Raw genomic sequence first — 15,369 nt, forward strand, 5'->3', positions numbered from 1 at the left:
GTACAGATGTTTCTATTCAAAAGTAAAACAAATATTGGAAATAAATAAGCCATGTAATTCACGTGGATGTGCTAATAGCTTAGATATGGCAAATTAAGTGGTATCAACATTTAAGCAAGTATTCCAGCAGGTCTGGCTCATACAGGTATTTCACATATAAATAATTACTCAAGAAATAATGACCATAGGAATGCTCCTTTCTTTATTAGAAAGTCCACAAACAGAACTGTTCTAAAGGCTTTTTTATGGTTCAGTGCCCTCGGCCAATGTGCCAGTTCAAGGTCTCCAACATTTCATTTCCAAAGAGCTACAGCCCGCACAGTGGCTAAGGGGCTAACTATTCCTGCACTGTCTGTACGTCTTCACTGTTGGATTTACTTTTATAATGCAGGCTGCTATAGGATGGTCACTTTATTTTTTTTTAATTTATTTTATTCAAGTAGAGTTGATTTACAATGTTGTGTTAATTTCTGCTGTACAGCAAGGTGATTGTTATACACATATTATACATTTTTTTCATATTCTGTTCCATTATTCAGTATCACAGGATATTGAAAATCGTTCCCTGTGCTATACAGTAGGACCTTGTTGTTTATCCATCCTATGTATAATAGTTTGCATAGGATGGTCATTTTAGAATCCCAATTGCCTATGTCTCCTTCTACCCGTTACCTCCTCTATGAGACCGTATTCCTGTTCTAATTACAAAATAATAATGATAACAAACCTTAATGGTAAAAATAAATAATGCACAAAATTATTTCCATTCTTTGACAGAGGACACCCAGTTCATCATACCACTTTTTTCTGTGTTGTGTTGTGAAGTGCACAGGCAAGAAGAATCAACTGGATCAAGTTCTAGCCCCAATCTTTCCACAATCTAGCTGTGCAATCTTGTATAAACCACCAACTTGCTATGGCTCAAGGATTTCTTATCTTAGGAAGGATTCTGCTACACAATCCCAGTGTAAGCCATCACTGTGCTCCAGAGAGGGCATTCGCAAAGCATCTGAGGTGCCCTGTGGTCCTGGAACTGCACAACGGGAGGTCTTGCCCTGCCAATTCTCACATTTTCATAATGCAATATCATGATTTTGAAATCTGAGACCTTTACTGTGTAATTTCAGTACTCCCTCTGTGTTTATGAGGTTTCAACATGATATGTTTCAGAACTTGGTGAGTTAAGACAAGGATTAAGAGACAATGTGTCAGCCCTGAAATCAGAAATACAACCGTGGCCTTTCCCATCCAATACCTGACTTAGCTTCACTGTTTCAGGCTCTCTCCCCTGGCAAGTCTGGTCCATGGAACTTGTGTCTCGACAGAAATTCAGAGTGGAAATTCTTTATCAGGACAAGTTATTCCACTTTACCATTTGTGACTCAGTTTGTAGTTCACAGAATATAGCTTAGAAGGGCTAGTGAGTTCAAGGATAACTCAAATATTAAGTGAACATAACATCAAAGTGCTTGTAAAACAGATTTGCTCAGATAGTTTTTTTCCTTTTGGTGTTTAGCAACTTTCTCCCAATCCAGCTAAAGAATCCTCTCTGGAATTGAGATGTGGAAGGTGCTATATCTTTCTATATAGACTCATCCCATACTACATGAATCATAGTCACTGACAGCAAGTCAACAGGTTAATTGTTTGGCTTTGTTAGTAACAATAACAGGACACTATCGTCTTCCCCAAAAGCTTTGCTGCACCCTATGCTCCCATTCTTCTCAGCTAAGCTTCATAACAAACTGAAGTCTACGGTGGACAGAAACGTGTGCTGCCTTTGCACTGGGTATGTCTTAACAGGTCCTGTCACCTCTCTGCCAGATTATTACTGTGACACTTAAGCTAAAGGAATTCACCAGTCATGATCTCTTTGCCGAAATGTACACTAAGTAGATGAAAAAGAGGGAAAGATTAAATGAACTTTGAAAAGAACAATAAACTCAGCAATTCCCTCAAATTCTCTATTTTCTAATGAGATGCTAAGGAAAAGGTCACAGGAAGCAATTTCCTTATGCAAAAGTAAGCCATGCAAATCACTCATCTCCAAATCAACTTCAACAAAGATCAGTCAAGTTTATCTTATCCATTCACAAAAACAATCTACCTATCATCTTGATGACCTTGTTTGTAACTGAGGAGGCTGAGTAGAATCTATTCACAAACGTTATTATCCCAACTAGAGTGCAAGAACATACTTCAGAGACTGAGATATAAGTCACATGGAATTCAGAGCCTTGAAGTCCCTTGCAGACCACATAAGCCCTGAGAGAAAATGGCCCCCAAATGATCCTTGCACAACAATACAAGAGATTTGACTTCCCCCTAATATGAATTATTTACTGTGCAGAGATAACTCTAGTATTTTGCATGCATCTTCCCTTTATAAAATGAACAGGCCATATTAATTGAATATAAAATAATCGGCTTTACTAGCTCCTGCCTTCAGATCATAATTATTTTTGTTTACTCCTGAAATTTACTATTTCATCAACATCACGGAATAAGAAAATGAGCCCACTAGGGAGTGAATAACGTCATGAAAACTCAATGGAAAAATGAGATGAGATGGTTTTTTCATTAAGGCTTAATCCCAAATTTCTAAACTAATTCTGAGCCCCACTTGTCCAGACTTTCCAAGTGTTTTCTTCACCCAATGACCCTAACCCATATGCTTCATTCCTGGAACCCAGGAGAACATCACAGTCAGAGCTGCAAAGATGCTAACCTAAACTAGTCAACTGATCACGGAGCAAGCTTTCTCTCGAGACAGTATTTCCTTTCAGTTGTCCACAGTCAGGGTAGATCATCTGCAGATTGCAAATGACCCTGTGGGCCACACCCAGAGGATCAATGAAGTCTGATGGAAGCACAGACCTTGGAAATTCTGCTTTCATTCTCTCCAGGTAGCCTGGCTTAAAATGGGAATAATCACTCTGAAATTTTGAGGTATCCAATGTCCCTGTGTAAACAGAGACACGTCAAAGACCAACCATTTGAATTTAGGGCCAAAGAAGAGAATCAGCTTCAGAAAGGCCAGGCCTAGAAGATCTCTGATAAGTCTAAAGTTTTCTTTGCACTCCCTGAGACCAAATTGCAGATACTACGTTGTTCCCGTAATGTCCCAAGAGTAAGTGTGAGTGTGCAAAGGATGGAAGGAATAGGACAGAAAAGTTAATGAGCAGAGCCATTGGAAACAATGAGAGCAATGGGAGGAAGAGAATACGAAAAGGAGGTCTGTGGAAAAGGAAGTGAAAGGGCATGGGTAAAAATGGGGAGGTGAGAAATTGATCAGAATGTGAGAGAGACTGGACTTGATGTGTTGCTAGAGAAAGATTTAGAAAAAGAGTAAGTTTAAGTTGATCTGGTGTCTACTAAGTGTCTATTATGTGTTAAGAATTGTGCCAAGTGTTATGAGAGATATAGGGAGGAAGGTTTATTTATATTTAGGTCCTCAGTAGGCAGATTAAACACTGGCTAGCTGGATGGATGGATGGACGGATAAAAGGATGGATGAGAAAGAGAGAGTGAGGGAGAATGAGGTGGTCACTGCCCTCAAGGACTCTACAAGCTCTATGGGACCAGGAGCATCGATATATGTAACTCTCATCCTAGTCAAACCGTGGTTTCATTAAGGTATAAAGTGTTTTCCTGAATATGGGACAAGACGCTATTAACTAACAGAGAGCGACTGAAAGATGTCTGAACATTTTTGGAGAACGGGGGCCAGAATGGAAGAGGGGGATCCTGGTTCTCTATCGTGGATGCCCCCTGTGCTTTGCAGAAGGGGAGGGGGGTGTCAGCCTCTAGAGAGCCCACCGTCTGTACCTCTACTGACCTGGTCTCCGCCTCACTGGCCTCTTGCGGCCGCTGCAGAAGCGCACTTTGCTGAATACCCCGAGGACGTGCCTCTCGCACAGGGAGCGCCCGTCTTTGCTGGGGCTGGAACGGCGCTTGGAGGCCGACACCCGGTCGCTGTTGGACTCCCTCGCCTGTCGCTTCTGCCGGATCAAGGAGCTGGCTATCGCTGCAGCCATAGCTGCTCAGCGCGGGCCCCAGGCCCCGGGTTCCACTGCGCCCTCGGGATCACGCTCCGCCGGGGCGAGGGCAGGACCTCGGCGGCCTGGAGGGACAGGGCAGGCGCGTGGAGGCAGTGCTAATATTTGAGAAGGCCGCAGTACCGAAAACCCGGCGCCCACAACGTTAGTCAGAGTCTGGGCAGTGGCGACAAAATGTGTGAAAATCCAGATGTAAACTTCCCCAACCGCTGGCGGTGGGGGCGGGGCGGTCCCAGGCCTTCCTGTTAACTAGACTCTTGCACCCCAAACTTGCACCCCAAGGCGATCCGCGTCCAAGGGGCAGTGGGGAGTTTGGTCACACTGCGTTCGGAGTACCAAGTGGAAAGGGAAGAAGGATGTCCAAAACAACAAGCCGTGCCCCTGTTGGAGAGGCGCAAGCGTTGTAAGGTGTCCAAAGTATATCTACACATATATACATATAAAACCCGTTTACAAAGCAGTCTGGACCGAGGCGGGTAGCGTGCCCCCGGTAGAAAATACTAAAAAGTGAATAAAACGTTCCTTTAGAAAACAAGCCACCAACCGCAAGAGAGGAGAGGAAGGCAGCAATTTAACTCCCTGCGGCCCGCAGTTCTGGAGATTAGGAGGTCCGTCCCGGCTGGGTGAGGTCTACGGAATGCATCGCACCGGCTGCGGTTCTCCAGGGGCCCGCCGCCCGAGTTCTGGAATTCCGAGAGGCGCGAAGTGGGAGCGGTTAGCTGGAGTCGGGGTAGGGGCGCCAGGCGGGGGCAGCTGTTTCCAGCTGCGGCGAGCGCGACTCCCCGCCAGCAGCGCTGCAAGGAGAGCGGGAGGCGCGGGAGGCGAGGGAGGGGGGAGGGAAGGAGGGACGGGGAAAGAGGAAGGAAGGGAGGGAGGGAGATCCTCGAGGGCCAGGCACCCCTCCGGGAGAAACCCGCGAGAGGCGAGCGCCGCGGGTACGCGGGGTCCCGAGAGCAGGTGCTCTTTCTCTTTCCTCTTTCTTGCTGGCACAAGACGGGCACAGTTGGTGATTATTTAGGGAATCCTAAATCTGGAATGACTCAGTAGTTTAAATAAGCCCCCTCAAAAGGCAGCGATGCCGAAGGTCTCCTCTCCAGCTCGGCGCCCACACGCCTTTAACTGGAGCTCCCCGCCATGGTCCGCCCGGGGCCGCCGCACCGAGCAGCTCTCCGCACAGGCTCAGAGGGAGCGAGGGAAGGAGGGGGCGCCCTAGCCCTAGCGAGCTCGGGATCAGGTCATCGCCGCGCTGCCCGGGGCCCCCAGGCTCGCGCGGCCCGGCAGTCGGCGGCTCACAGGCATCAGATCAGATGGGGATTACCCGCCGGACGCTAGGCCGATCACTCAGTCCCGCGCGGCCCATCCCGGCCGAAGAAGGAAGGGACCCGCGCGCTGCGAACACCCGCGCGGCGGCTCGGGTGGGGCGGGGGCTGGCTGCGGGCGACGTCGGCTCCAGGCGGCTGCGGCTCCGCTTCGGAGCTACCCACCATGGTCTGGCGCCCGGGGCGCAAGAGGGGCCCCCTAGGCGGCCGGGTCTGGGGGGCGGGAGGCGGCTGCGTGTACCACTGGGGCCCTCGGGGCCCGACGCAGACTCTGGTCCGGGGCCAGGAAGCAGGTGCGGGCTGCCGCCAACTCGGCCAACTTGCTGCGCGGGTGGCAGCTCGGAGCCGCGGGCTAGCGGGGTGCCCCCCGCCGCCTCCTCCCCAGGCCCCGGAGGAGGCGCTCAGGGCTGAGTCCCATTCGGGGGCTGAGGCTCCAGGCGTGCCGAGCCGCACCGGCTCCTGGACGCCACCGCCGCCGCCTAGCCGGCTCGCTGGGTTGGAGCGCTTAGCTCCACAGGAAACTCCAGGCGGGGACGACCGCCACCGAGACGGAGGGTGGGACGAAGAGCAGGCGGCCGCCGGTGTACCTTTGGCGCTGCTCGCCCACTCGCTGAGAGCTTGGGAGCGCCCAGGTAGGGCCAGCCTGGGGGCCAGGCTCCCGGAGCGCAAGGAATCGCAGAGAGCTCGCGTCTTCCTCCCCTCCCTCGCGCCCTCTGTTCCCAGACTCTTCCCCCTCCCTCCCGTCACCCCTCTCCCCCTTCTCCGCCTTCTGTCTTTCCCCTTTTCTCCTCTCTACGCAATCCTACGTGATTGAGGTTTGTATGAGAAATTCTCAGAGGCAGAACGAAGGAACTGCAGCTCCGGTCGGCTCTGTCCCATCCCTCCCCCAAGAGAAAACACTACCGGCCCGTTAAAGGATCCCGGGTACACAGAAAGGGGCTAGAGGTGAGGCGCCCACAAAGCAATCTGCCGTCTCTCCAATAAGCTGAAGCACAAAGAATTCCCTTTTTAGAAAGGAAGGCAGCAGACACTGGAGAAGTAACAATGGCCTGTTGGGTCCACCTTCAGCACATTTTGGAACAGGAAAAAGTGTCTCCATATTTGAGGAACCCAGATCTCTGGTTTCTATCAGGAAACGTGCAAAACAGGCTCAATCCTTAAAATAAGGAACCAGGTGAGCACCCTGCAAAGAGGGGAGGATGGAGGTGGAGTGAGAGGGTGACTGTGGGCAAGGGCAGTCAACAACCAGCTGTGGAGGGCAATCGGGTCTCCAGGAGTGCTTGTGATGACAGCTGGATGCAACAGAAAACTCAGCGGAGAAGATAATGTCACCCAAGTTAAAATGCAGCATGAAAAAATTTGGAAACATAAAGGACTAGTCATGCTAAGGCCTGGAAGTGGCTATTAGTCATACTTAGTATCTCTCTTCAATCAGTCTTCAAATATCCCTAGTCCCTCCCCTTAACAGACATTCCACTAAGCATCAAGGGTAGTGCCAAAAGAGTTAATGGATGATTTCCAAGCAGAAACATGTATGTTGGAAATACCCTAAGAGTGGGCAAGGAACGTGAAGGCCCTGGCAACTACTGAGAATGGATGTGGGCTGTGGAGAGGGCCCAGGAATTCTCCAGATGTGGGCACAAACCTGGGGGCCTAGTAGAAGGAGAAGAATTGAGGCCTGTGAGGCTGTTTAGAGCAAGCACTGTGTTAAACAGCCCCACCATGTCTGGGGGCCTGGACCTTTCATGCTGCAGCTGGACATAACACAGGCAGACAGGTTTACGAGGCAGACAGCTGGGAGGATTAAATAGGCCAGGCGCCCTGAGAGGGGGGAATCCCAGCTGTCAATGGGGAGCACCACATCCCCTGCAGCTGTTCAGTGTGCCTGAATAAGGGCCGTGAACTTGGGATTCTAACAGTACATAACAGGGGAAAAAGATACACACACACACACACACACACACAAACATGCACGCAACCACACACAGACCTCTTCTCCAAAAGTGAATCCAGCCAAATACATTTTCAAAAGCGCATCTGGGGCTTCCCTGGTGGCACAGTGGTTGAGAGTCTGCCTGCCGATGCAGGGGACGCGGGTTCGTGCCCCGGTCCGGGAAGATCCCACATGCCGCGGAGCGGTGGGGCCCGTGAGCCATGGCCGCTGAGCCTGCACGTCCGGAGCCTTTGCTCCGCAACGGGAGAGGCCACAACAGTGAGAGGCCCGGGTACCGGAAAAGAAAAAAAAAAAAAAAAAAAAAAAAAAGCGCATCTGGATGTGGTAAGGGACATTACTGAAAATCAATTGTTATCACTGTCAATGATATGGGAAATGTTATGGGAACATCTGGGAAATGTTCACATTTCACAGATAAAATTACGTGTTTTCCTTCCTTGGCTACCACAAGGCTTGTCTTATTCTTGAGGAAGGCAGGTACAAATAGTACTGGCTGGCTTTGGGGGCTCCTTGCCTCTTGCAGTTCAACACCCAAAAAGGAAAAGGTCAGCTAAGGTGAGGAATCCAGAGAAACGGGCGAGAGAGGGGTGTATAGCGAGGCCTTGAGAAAATCACTGCTAAACTGTGAGTCTTTTTCTTATCCTCAAGATGGGAATAATCATTCCCATCTACCTCACAGAACTGAATATGTATGCGCAAGCATTCTGAAAAGTGGAAAATGCCGAATGAGTAAAAGAGATGATGACAGTGTTTATTTTTTTAAGAAAATGCATGATATTCTTCTGAGATGCTTTTTTTAAATGTAGATCCCTGATGGTTTCTCAGAACGTGAAACAGAAATCTCTATGAGTAGAGCTCAGGAATTTTGAGTTTTTGACAAGTTCTTCAGGTGTCAAAGTTTGAGAGATATATAGATATAGATACATTTTAGATAACACATTATCCTAGAAGGGAGAAATAAACTCACACTCTCAAAAATTTAACACACTTTTCTAGAACTACAGTCTGTGCCTGCCCCCCACCAAAAAAAAAAGGGCCTGGAAAAAGAATGTGTGTTCTCTAGTCTTTGAGTGTGTTAATTTTTTTTTTTCCTGTAGGTTTATGAGACATGAAAGATGTTTTGATGCAGAAGGTAACCAGTGCAGCAGCACAGGAAAGAAGAAGGTGATGGAGGCAGAGATGAAAAAGCAGATAACAGTTGCTGTTTGAAATTTTCTTTGTCTTGACATGACAGTATCGTTAGGCATTTAAGGAACAAAATGAAAACAATAAATGCTAGCTTTCTGAAAGTGACATTCCATGTCTTTAGATCGCTACTAAGCGAATGTGGTGTTTTCGATTCAATTAGACAACAAAAACTTTAATTCTTCCCTTGCACTCCTGTGGCTATTGTCAGGGCGCTTTTTAGCTGTTGAGCCCTTTAACTCATCATCAGCATCATTTACTTCATTTCTCCAGTGAGAAGAAGAGGTAAATACAGGGAAATCTGAGAAGTTAGGTCCTATTTACATGGCTGTTGAGATCAGAAGCAATACCCTAGTTAATTTTTTTATATTCAGAAATTCAGGGACTTCCCTGGCGGTCTAGTGGTTAAGACTTCGCCTTCCAATGCAGGGGGTGAGGGTTTGATCCCTGGTCAGGGAGCTAAGATCTCACATGTCTCACAGCCAAAAAAACCAAAACATAAAACAGAGGCAATATTGTAATAAATTCAATAAAGACTTTAAGAAATGGCCCATATCGAAAAAAGAAAAAAAAAATTCATTAGTTTCCTACCTGGGCCACTAATTCTCGTAAGTTTTCCTTCATGGTTACTAGGACATTTCCAATGTCTTTGCATTTGGGGTTCAGGAATGAGATTACATCAACCTACTGATTATTTAATTAAAATAATCAGGTCATTTTGAAGGGCAATATCTCAGGGATAACAATACCTTGACTTTTTTGCTCTTTTTTTGAACAACTTGAGAATTTCCATTTACAATTCTGAAGACAGCGTAGGTGGAAGCAGTGGAATTACTTGAAGAAAGTTGCCAGATACACATTGAAACGATAATTATATTTATATTTCTGACCTCCCTTCAAACAAATAAAACATGGACAGTCTTAATCATCTCTGTATTTTAAGTCATTTCTGTGTTCTAAAGGGAAAAAATACAGAATGTTGAATAGTTTTTCCCTTATTTATAAGCCAAGTCTTTCAACTCCTAAACCAAACTATTAGGACCACTGCAGTCATTCACTTGAAACCTTGAATTGGGCACAGGTTGCATCCAGGCCCTGTTTCAGTTACCAAGGGGAACTCTTTACACCTCTACATTCTCCCTGCCCTCAACAAGCTTATAGTTCATCCCATCATGATCTTATTTGGCTCTTGTCTTAATCACCCACTCACCGTATGCTACCGGACAAGTTATTCAATCTCCAAACCACATCTGTAAAATACATCAATGATAATGACACGAGCAGTACCTATCTAACTGGGCTACTGCAAGGCTCAAAGAAGATGTGACCATAATGTAAAGTATTAGAATAAGCATGCTGTCATTAAAATATCCATTTAAATCAAGTCCCTCCTATAAAATCCAGACTTCCCAAAACAGGAAAACATAGCTTGTGATTCATACACACCATCATTCACTCCTGGACATAATGTATTTAACAAAGGCAGGAAATCTACTTGAAATGAATCATTAACCTTGACACTGTAATGGCAAACAAAATTTTCATTAGCAGAATATTGTCAATGTCCTTGTCTGTTGGGAACACAAAGGAGCCAAAATGAAAAAGTGTCTCCATATTTGAGGAACCCAGATCTCTGGTTTCTATCAGGAAACGTGCAAAACAGGCTCAATCCTTAAAATGAGGAACCAGGTGAGCACCCTGCACAGAGGGGAGGATGGAGGTGGAGTAAGAAGGTGACTGGGCAAGGGCAGTCAACAACCAGCTGTGGAGGGCAATCAGTCTCCCCTCAAATATCATCCTGCTCTGAGATCAGGCCCCTGACTCAAACCTTGGTGAATATGAGCTCACCAGCCTCTGACACCGCAAGTTTGACGGGCAGAAGAAGACCTTTTCTCCATGAATATTATCCCACACAACGGCTTTACTTCCATTTCTTTTTCTCTTTCAGATTGTCAGTTAAAATAGGTTGACAACAGCAACATAAACAACTACTTTCTAATAATTTGTGAATTCCTTTATGGTGCTTTATTCAACTGTTCAAAATTGAATTACTACATGTTATATGTTTGTCTGGTTTTGGTCATCTCTCAAAATAAGAAAGACAGTATATTTAATTCTTCTTTATGACACAGATTAGGGGTAGTATCCTTATTGCCCAAGTAGAGAAATTATCGATGTTTTGGAGAATGTCTGTTTTAATAAGAAACATAAGCTATAAATAATGTGAGCCAGGGCTAAGCTCCCTGCAGGGTTCTAACTGCATTGCAATTATTGACACACTGAATCCTTATAGCTACCCTATGAGGTATGGTCTGTCATTATCCTCATTTTATTTTATTTATTTATTTTTATTTTTTATTTTTTTGAGATATGTGGGCCTCTCACTGTTGTGGCCTCTCCCGTTGCGGAGCACAGGCTCCGGACGCGCAGGCTCAGCGGCCATGGCTCACGGGCCCAGCCGCTCCGCGGCATGTGGGATCTTCCCAGACCCGGGCACGAACCCGTGTCCCCTGCATCGGAGGCAGACTCTCAACCACTGCGCCACCAGGGAAGCCCTATCCTCATTTTATAAATGAAGAAACTGGGGCACAGAGAGGTTACGTTGCTTAGTCAGTCACCCAGTTAAGAATTGGTAGAGTTCAAGTGTAACTAATTTATTTCCAGAGCTCCTCTTTTATCCTCTATGTTACACTATATGCCAATAAAAACATGATATCATGAATAATTATATTCATGTAATACAATTTAAAATAAGAATGTAATTATCATTTGCATTGATATAGTCTTTTACTGTTTAGAAATCATTTTCACATGTATTATCTCACTGAGTTTCTCAACAACCGTGTGAGGAAAACTAAGGAGATAATAATAACTCAATTTTACAGATAAATTGAGACACCAGTAAGTGATGTAATCTCCCAGGGTCACACAAGAGATGAGTGAAGATACAGGAGTTTAATCCAGGTCTTCTGACCTGTGTCTCTCATGTCCCAATTAAGGTCACATAAAGAAAAAATGGGAATGTTATGTGTCCTTTCATCCACTGACCTCTAGTGCTCCCCTAGGAGGGTTTCACATCTTATAAATGACCTTGAAGGGATCATTCAATGTTGGAAAGAACCAGGGGACTCAAGTGTCCCAAATCTCCCTCTGCAGCTGGGCCAAAGAACCAGGGGACTCAAGTGTCCCAAATCTCCTCCCTCTGCAGCTGGGCCAGGGAACTAAGATGGTGGTTTTCTCACCCTTGGCATAAGAGGGTATTCTTTGGTTCTGAGATTGCGGCCTCCAAATACTCTGCTCCTTAGTTCAGTAATTTAAGTTGAGCTTCATGAGAAAATTACAGGGAAACTAAATCAAAACAGAAATTAGAGAAATCTGTAAGAGGATAAAGTTACACTTTTTCCATTCCTATTCCTAAAAAAATGTACATTGGTTTGGCTTAAAACACATGTTCGGCACTTGGTTATTTTCCTTCCTAGCTGGATTGAGGATATTAAAAAACTGCCCCAAGTGATTCTCCATCATTTTAGCCCTTTTCTAATTTCCAGTGTCACCGATTCAGTGATACCCCTTCCTTCTAGATGAGTAATGTAGCTTGAAGATCCTCATAAGAATGTAAAACCCATAAGCAGAGGAAGATTGTCTATTTTATTTACTTTCCTATCTCCAGTGCCTAAAATATCACTTAGTATATAGCAGATGCTCAATAAATACTTAAATGAATTAATTAATGAATTCATCCATCCATCTATCTTTTTAAGTTTAAAATGAAACATTTATTCTTATATCAAGAAACAAACTCAGCTAATTCAAGGGTAGCCTCCACATTTCCAACTTGATCATCAATACTCCCAAAAATCTGCCTAAATTCAATCCATCTATTAAAATTGGATAGCCTGAGAGGGTACATGGTACCTAGATTTCTGCCCTGACCAACCTCCACCCCTATATTTAGGTGTAGAGTTTCAGTTCTGATCTTTCCCTCTCTACTCTCAATTTTTCTCTCTCTCTTTCTCTCCCTCTCTCTCTCTCTCTCTGTCTCTCTCTCTCTGTCTCTCTCTCTCTCTCTCTCTCACACACACACACACACACACACACACACTCACATTCAGAGAAGAAAAAGAATATAAGAATGAAAAAGAGAGCACAGACATCAAATAAAATGAGTAGTCAATTTTTAAAGTCTCAGAATATGATCAAAATGACCTTAAAATCGTTTGATAATCCTAACATTCATGCTGTCACCCATCTGTACTGAGCTGCTTTCTCCGTGGACCTAGTTGCTCCATTTCTAATTTTAGATTCCAAATTTTCAGGGGATGGATCTTGTTGAAATAGCAGTCTCTTACAGCACCCAGCACATGATTGACACTCAAATTATATTATTAAAATTGTCATAAATTCACATTTTGTCCTCTGTGTGCACATAGCACTGGACTCTGCGAAAATAACAAGTAGTGAAAGACCTCACTGATCCTATTTGATATTTAATAAGATTTTATTGGAAATAACTGAAATATACAATCTGGTTAGAGAAAACTGTCAGGGGATCAAATGGGAGTTTTGACAAGGTGACCAGTAAGGTCCTTTCTAGTCCTAACTTTTTAGAATTCTCTAAAAATAAAATATAAAGTAGAAAGAATATGTGATTTAGAATAGATCATCTTTCTCTGCATAAAGTTACTTTGTCTGAGCCTAAGTTTATTTGCCTGTAAAATGACCTATATTACTTGAAATAATATATTGAAAAGATAACACTGGTTTTTGAAACAAGGAACAGTATGCACGAGTGAATGAATAAATGAATGAATGAACGGATGGGTAGATGAGTAGATGGATGCATGAAAAGTAGCATCATTCATCTACAAACCTCTAAATTCACATTGTTAGGCTAAACAAAATAGCTCAAAACAAAAAATAAAAATATTTGGCAAGCTTCCTTTTGGAATGCTGTGGAGACAAGAAAATGTTCAAAAATTCCAGAGTAGTAAATGAAAGCACTCAGTAAAATTCTAAGTTATTCACTTAACAATCATTTTCACATAAAGTTATACTCCCCTGTGCTTAATTTTGCCCACTAATACAGCATACGCAACATGAAATCAAGAGGATACTGGTGTAGATGGTACACCATCTACAATCAAAGCCAAGATAGATAGATAGATAGTTGTAAATAAGCATTTCAGTGCTCAGATGTCCAGAAAGGAATAAGATGATTGCATAAGCATATTTATTTAAACAGCATTTGGAGCAAGAAGGAGAAGTAATATTTTTGTAATGTTTTAGACAAGATATTAGTTTTTAAACATGCAGTATTAGCTGGAAGGGATCTCATGAGGTCATAATCCCATTCTAGATAATGTATACATATCGTAATCACTAGAAACCATAGAAAAGAAACCTCTTTAAACGTAAGCTAGAAAATTGTCTCTAGTTGGTTGAGTATGCTAAGAATACAGCAATGGAGAAGAGGGCCATTCCTTTCTCTTCATTTTGACAGTTCTTCCTCTCATCCATAAAAAGGAAAAAGACAAGGAAATAGCCATAGCTGGCTTTTAAAAGATAAGTAACCAGAAGCATTTATTATTTTCTGAGGACAAAAGCCAGGGAAAGGATGTTGACTTTATGTTTCAAATAAGTGGGTTTTATTACAAAATAGATTCTAAATATGATCTATATATAAGAGTAGAAACAGAATTTGGGAGTGAGAATCATGACTTACATTTTTTGTTCCTGTGAGGATCTAGTACCTCACTTTGACTATAGTAGATGCTCTGTAAATGTGTGTTGATTTAATTTTGACTTGAAAGTAATACATGCTCAGGATGAGTAAGAACAGTCTCAAGGTTTACCTTAAGCAAAACCTTAGGCATACTTTTATTAATAGTGGTATCACCTTTAGTCTCTGATAGCATCAGTTAAGTGTGGCTATGAAAGAAGAGAAACAAACAAACAAATGTCTGATATAGAGGAAAACACAAGGTCTTAATCTGTGAATGTTTTCCCTTATCCCCTTTGTGCATCTAGCACAGATGTTGGGTTACCTTTTTCTGATGATGCTATGCTGCTAAAACCCTAGTGTAAACCCACAACATTCTCAGAAGAGGAAGAGTTATTCCCTAAAGTGAGTAGAAAGTCATAGTTTCAGGCATCAGATAAAAAAAAAGATATGGGCTTGGGAAGGTGCATTTAACTCACGGAGTAAGGTATGCCCTTCTTTTTTGTACGTGGATTTTGAGTAATCCATCCACACTTAAAGTTTTCCTGACCGTCAAGGGAAGAAATCCTCTACCAGACAGAATCGGGCCAGAAACTATATAGGAAAACAACCTCATAGAGACTCCTAAGACACTAGTCTAGAGCTGTGGACTCCAGAGAATGAACCATATCAAGTTATCTAGATGGTAGTTTCAAATTATCTCTGTGTTGTAATCTCCTTTGTTACACACTGACCTTCAGTAAAGTCTTATATTAACCCCAATTTTTATGTCAGTCAAGGAATCATTGGGTTTTAGTTCAGGCCTTTTAGTTCAAATCACTCAAAAACATAAACTGAAACCTCTACATTTGAAGTACAGGTTAAAAGTATTTGATAAAAACTCTCACCAAAGTGGGTTTAGAGGGAACATATCTCAACATAAAAGAGGCCATTAAGAAAAATCCATAGCTAACATTATACTCAAAAATAAAAAGCTGAAAGCCTTCCTGCTAAATCCAGGAATAAGACAAGGATGCCCACTCTCACCATTTCTATTTAACATATTATTGGAAGTCCTGGCCACAGCAATCAGATGAGAAAAAGAAATAAAAGATATACAAATTGAAAGCGAAGAAGTAAAACTGTCACTATTTG

At 43.7% G+C, this 15,369-nt stretch overlaps 1 protein-coding gene across 14 annotated transcripts in view; it reads right to left on the reverse strand.

Annotated features, from left to right (window-relative positions):
- FGF12 (fibroblast growth factor 12) overlaps positions 1 to 15,369 on the reverse strand; it is a 600,565-nt gene that overhangs the window by 234,929 nt on the left and 350,267 nt on the right. For 2 of the 14 annotated variants that reach the window (XM_079922225.1, XM_079922233.1), the window contains exon 1: positions 3,839 to 4,813. The exons of the other annotated variants lie outside the window; for them this stretch is intronic. In XM_079922225.1, coding sequence (XP_079778351.1) covers positions 3,839 to 4,037 — 199 coding nt within the window. In that variant the 5' untranslated portion in view covers positions 4,038 to 4,813. Of the gene's footprint in view, positions 1 to 3,838; positions 4,814 to 15,369 lie in introns of those variants that run through there. 14 annotated transcript variants of the gene reach the window in all.

This window comes from Stenella coeruleoalba, assembly GCF_951394435.1.
Source record: "Stenella coeruleoalba genome assembly, chromosome: 5".
NCBI lineage: Eukaryota > Metazoa > Chordata > Mammalia > Artiodactyla > Delphinidae > Stenella > Stenella coeruleoalba.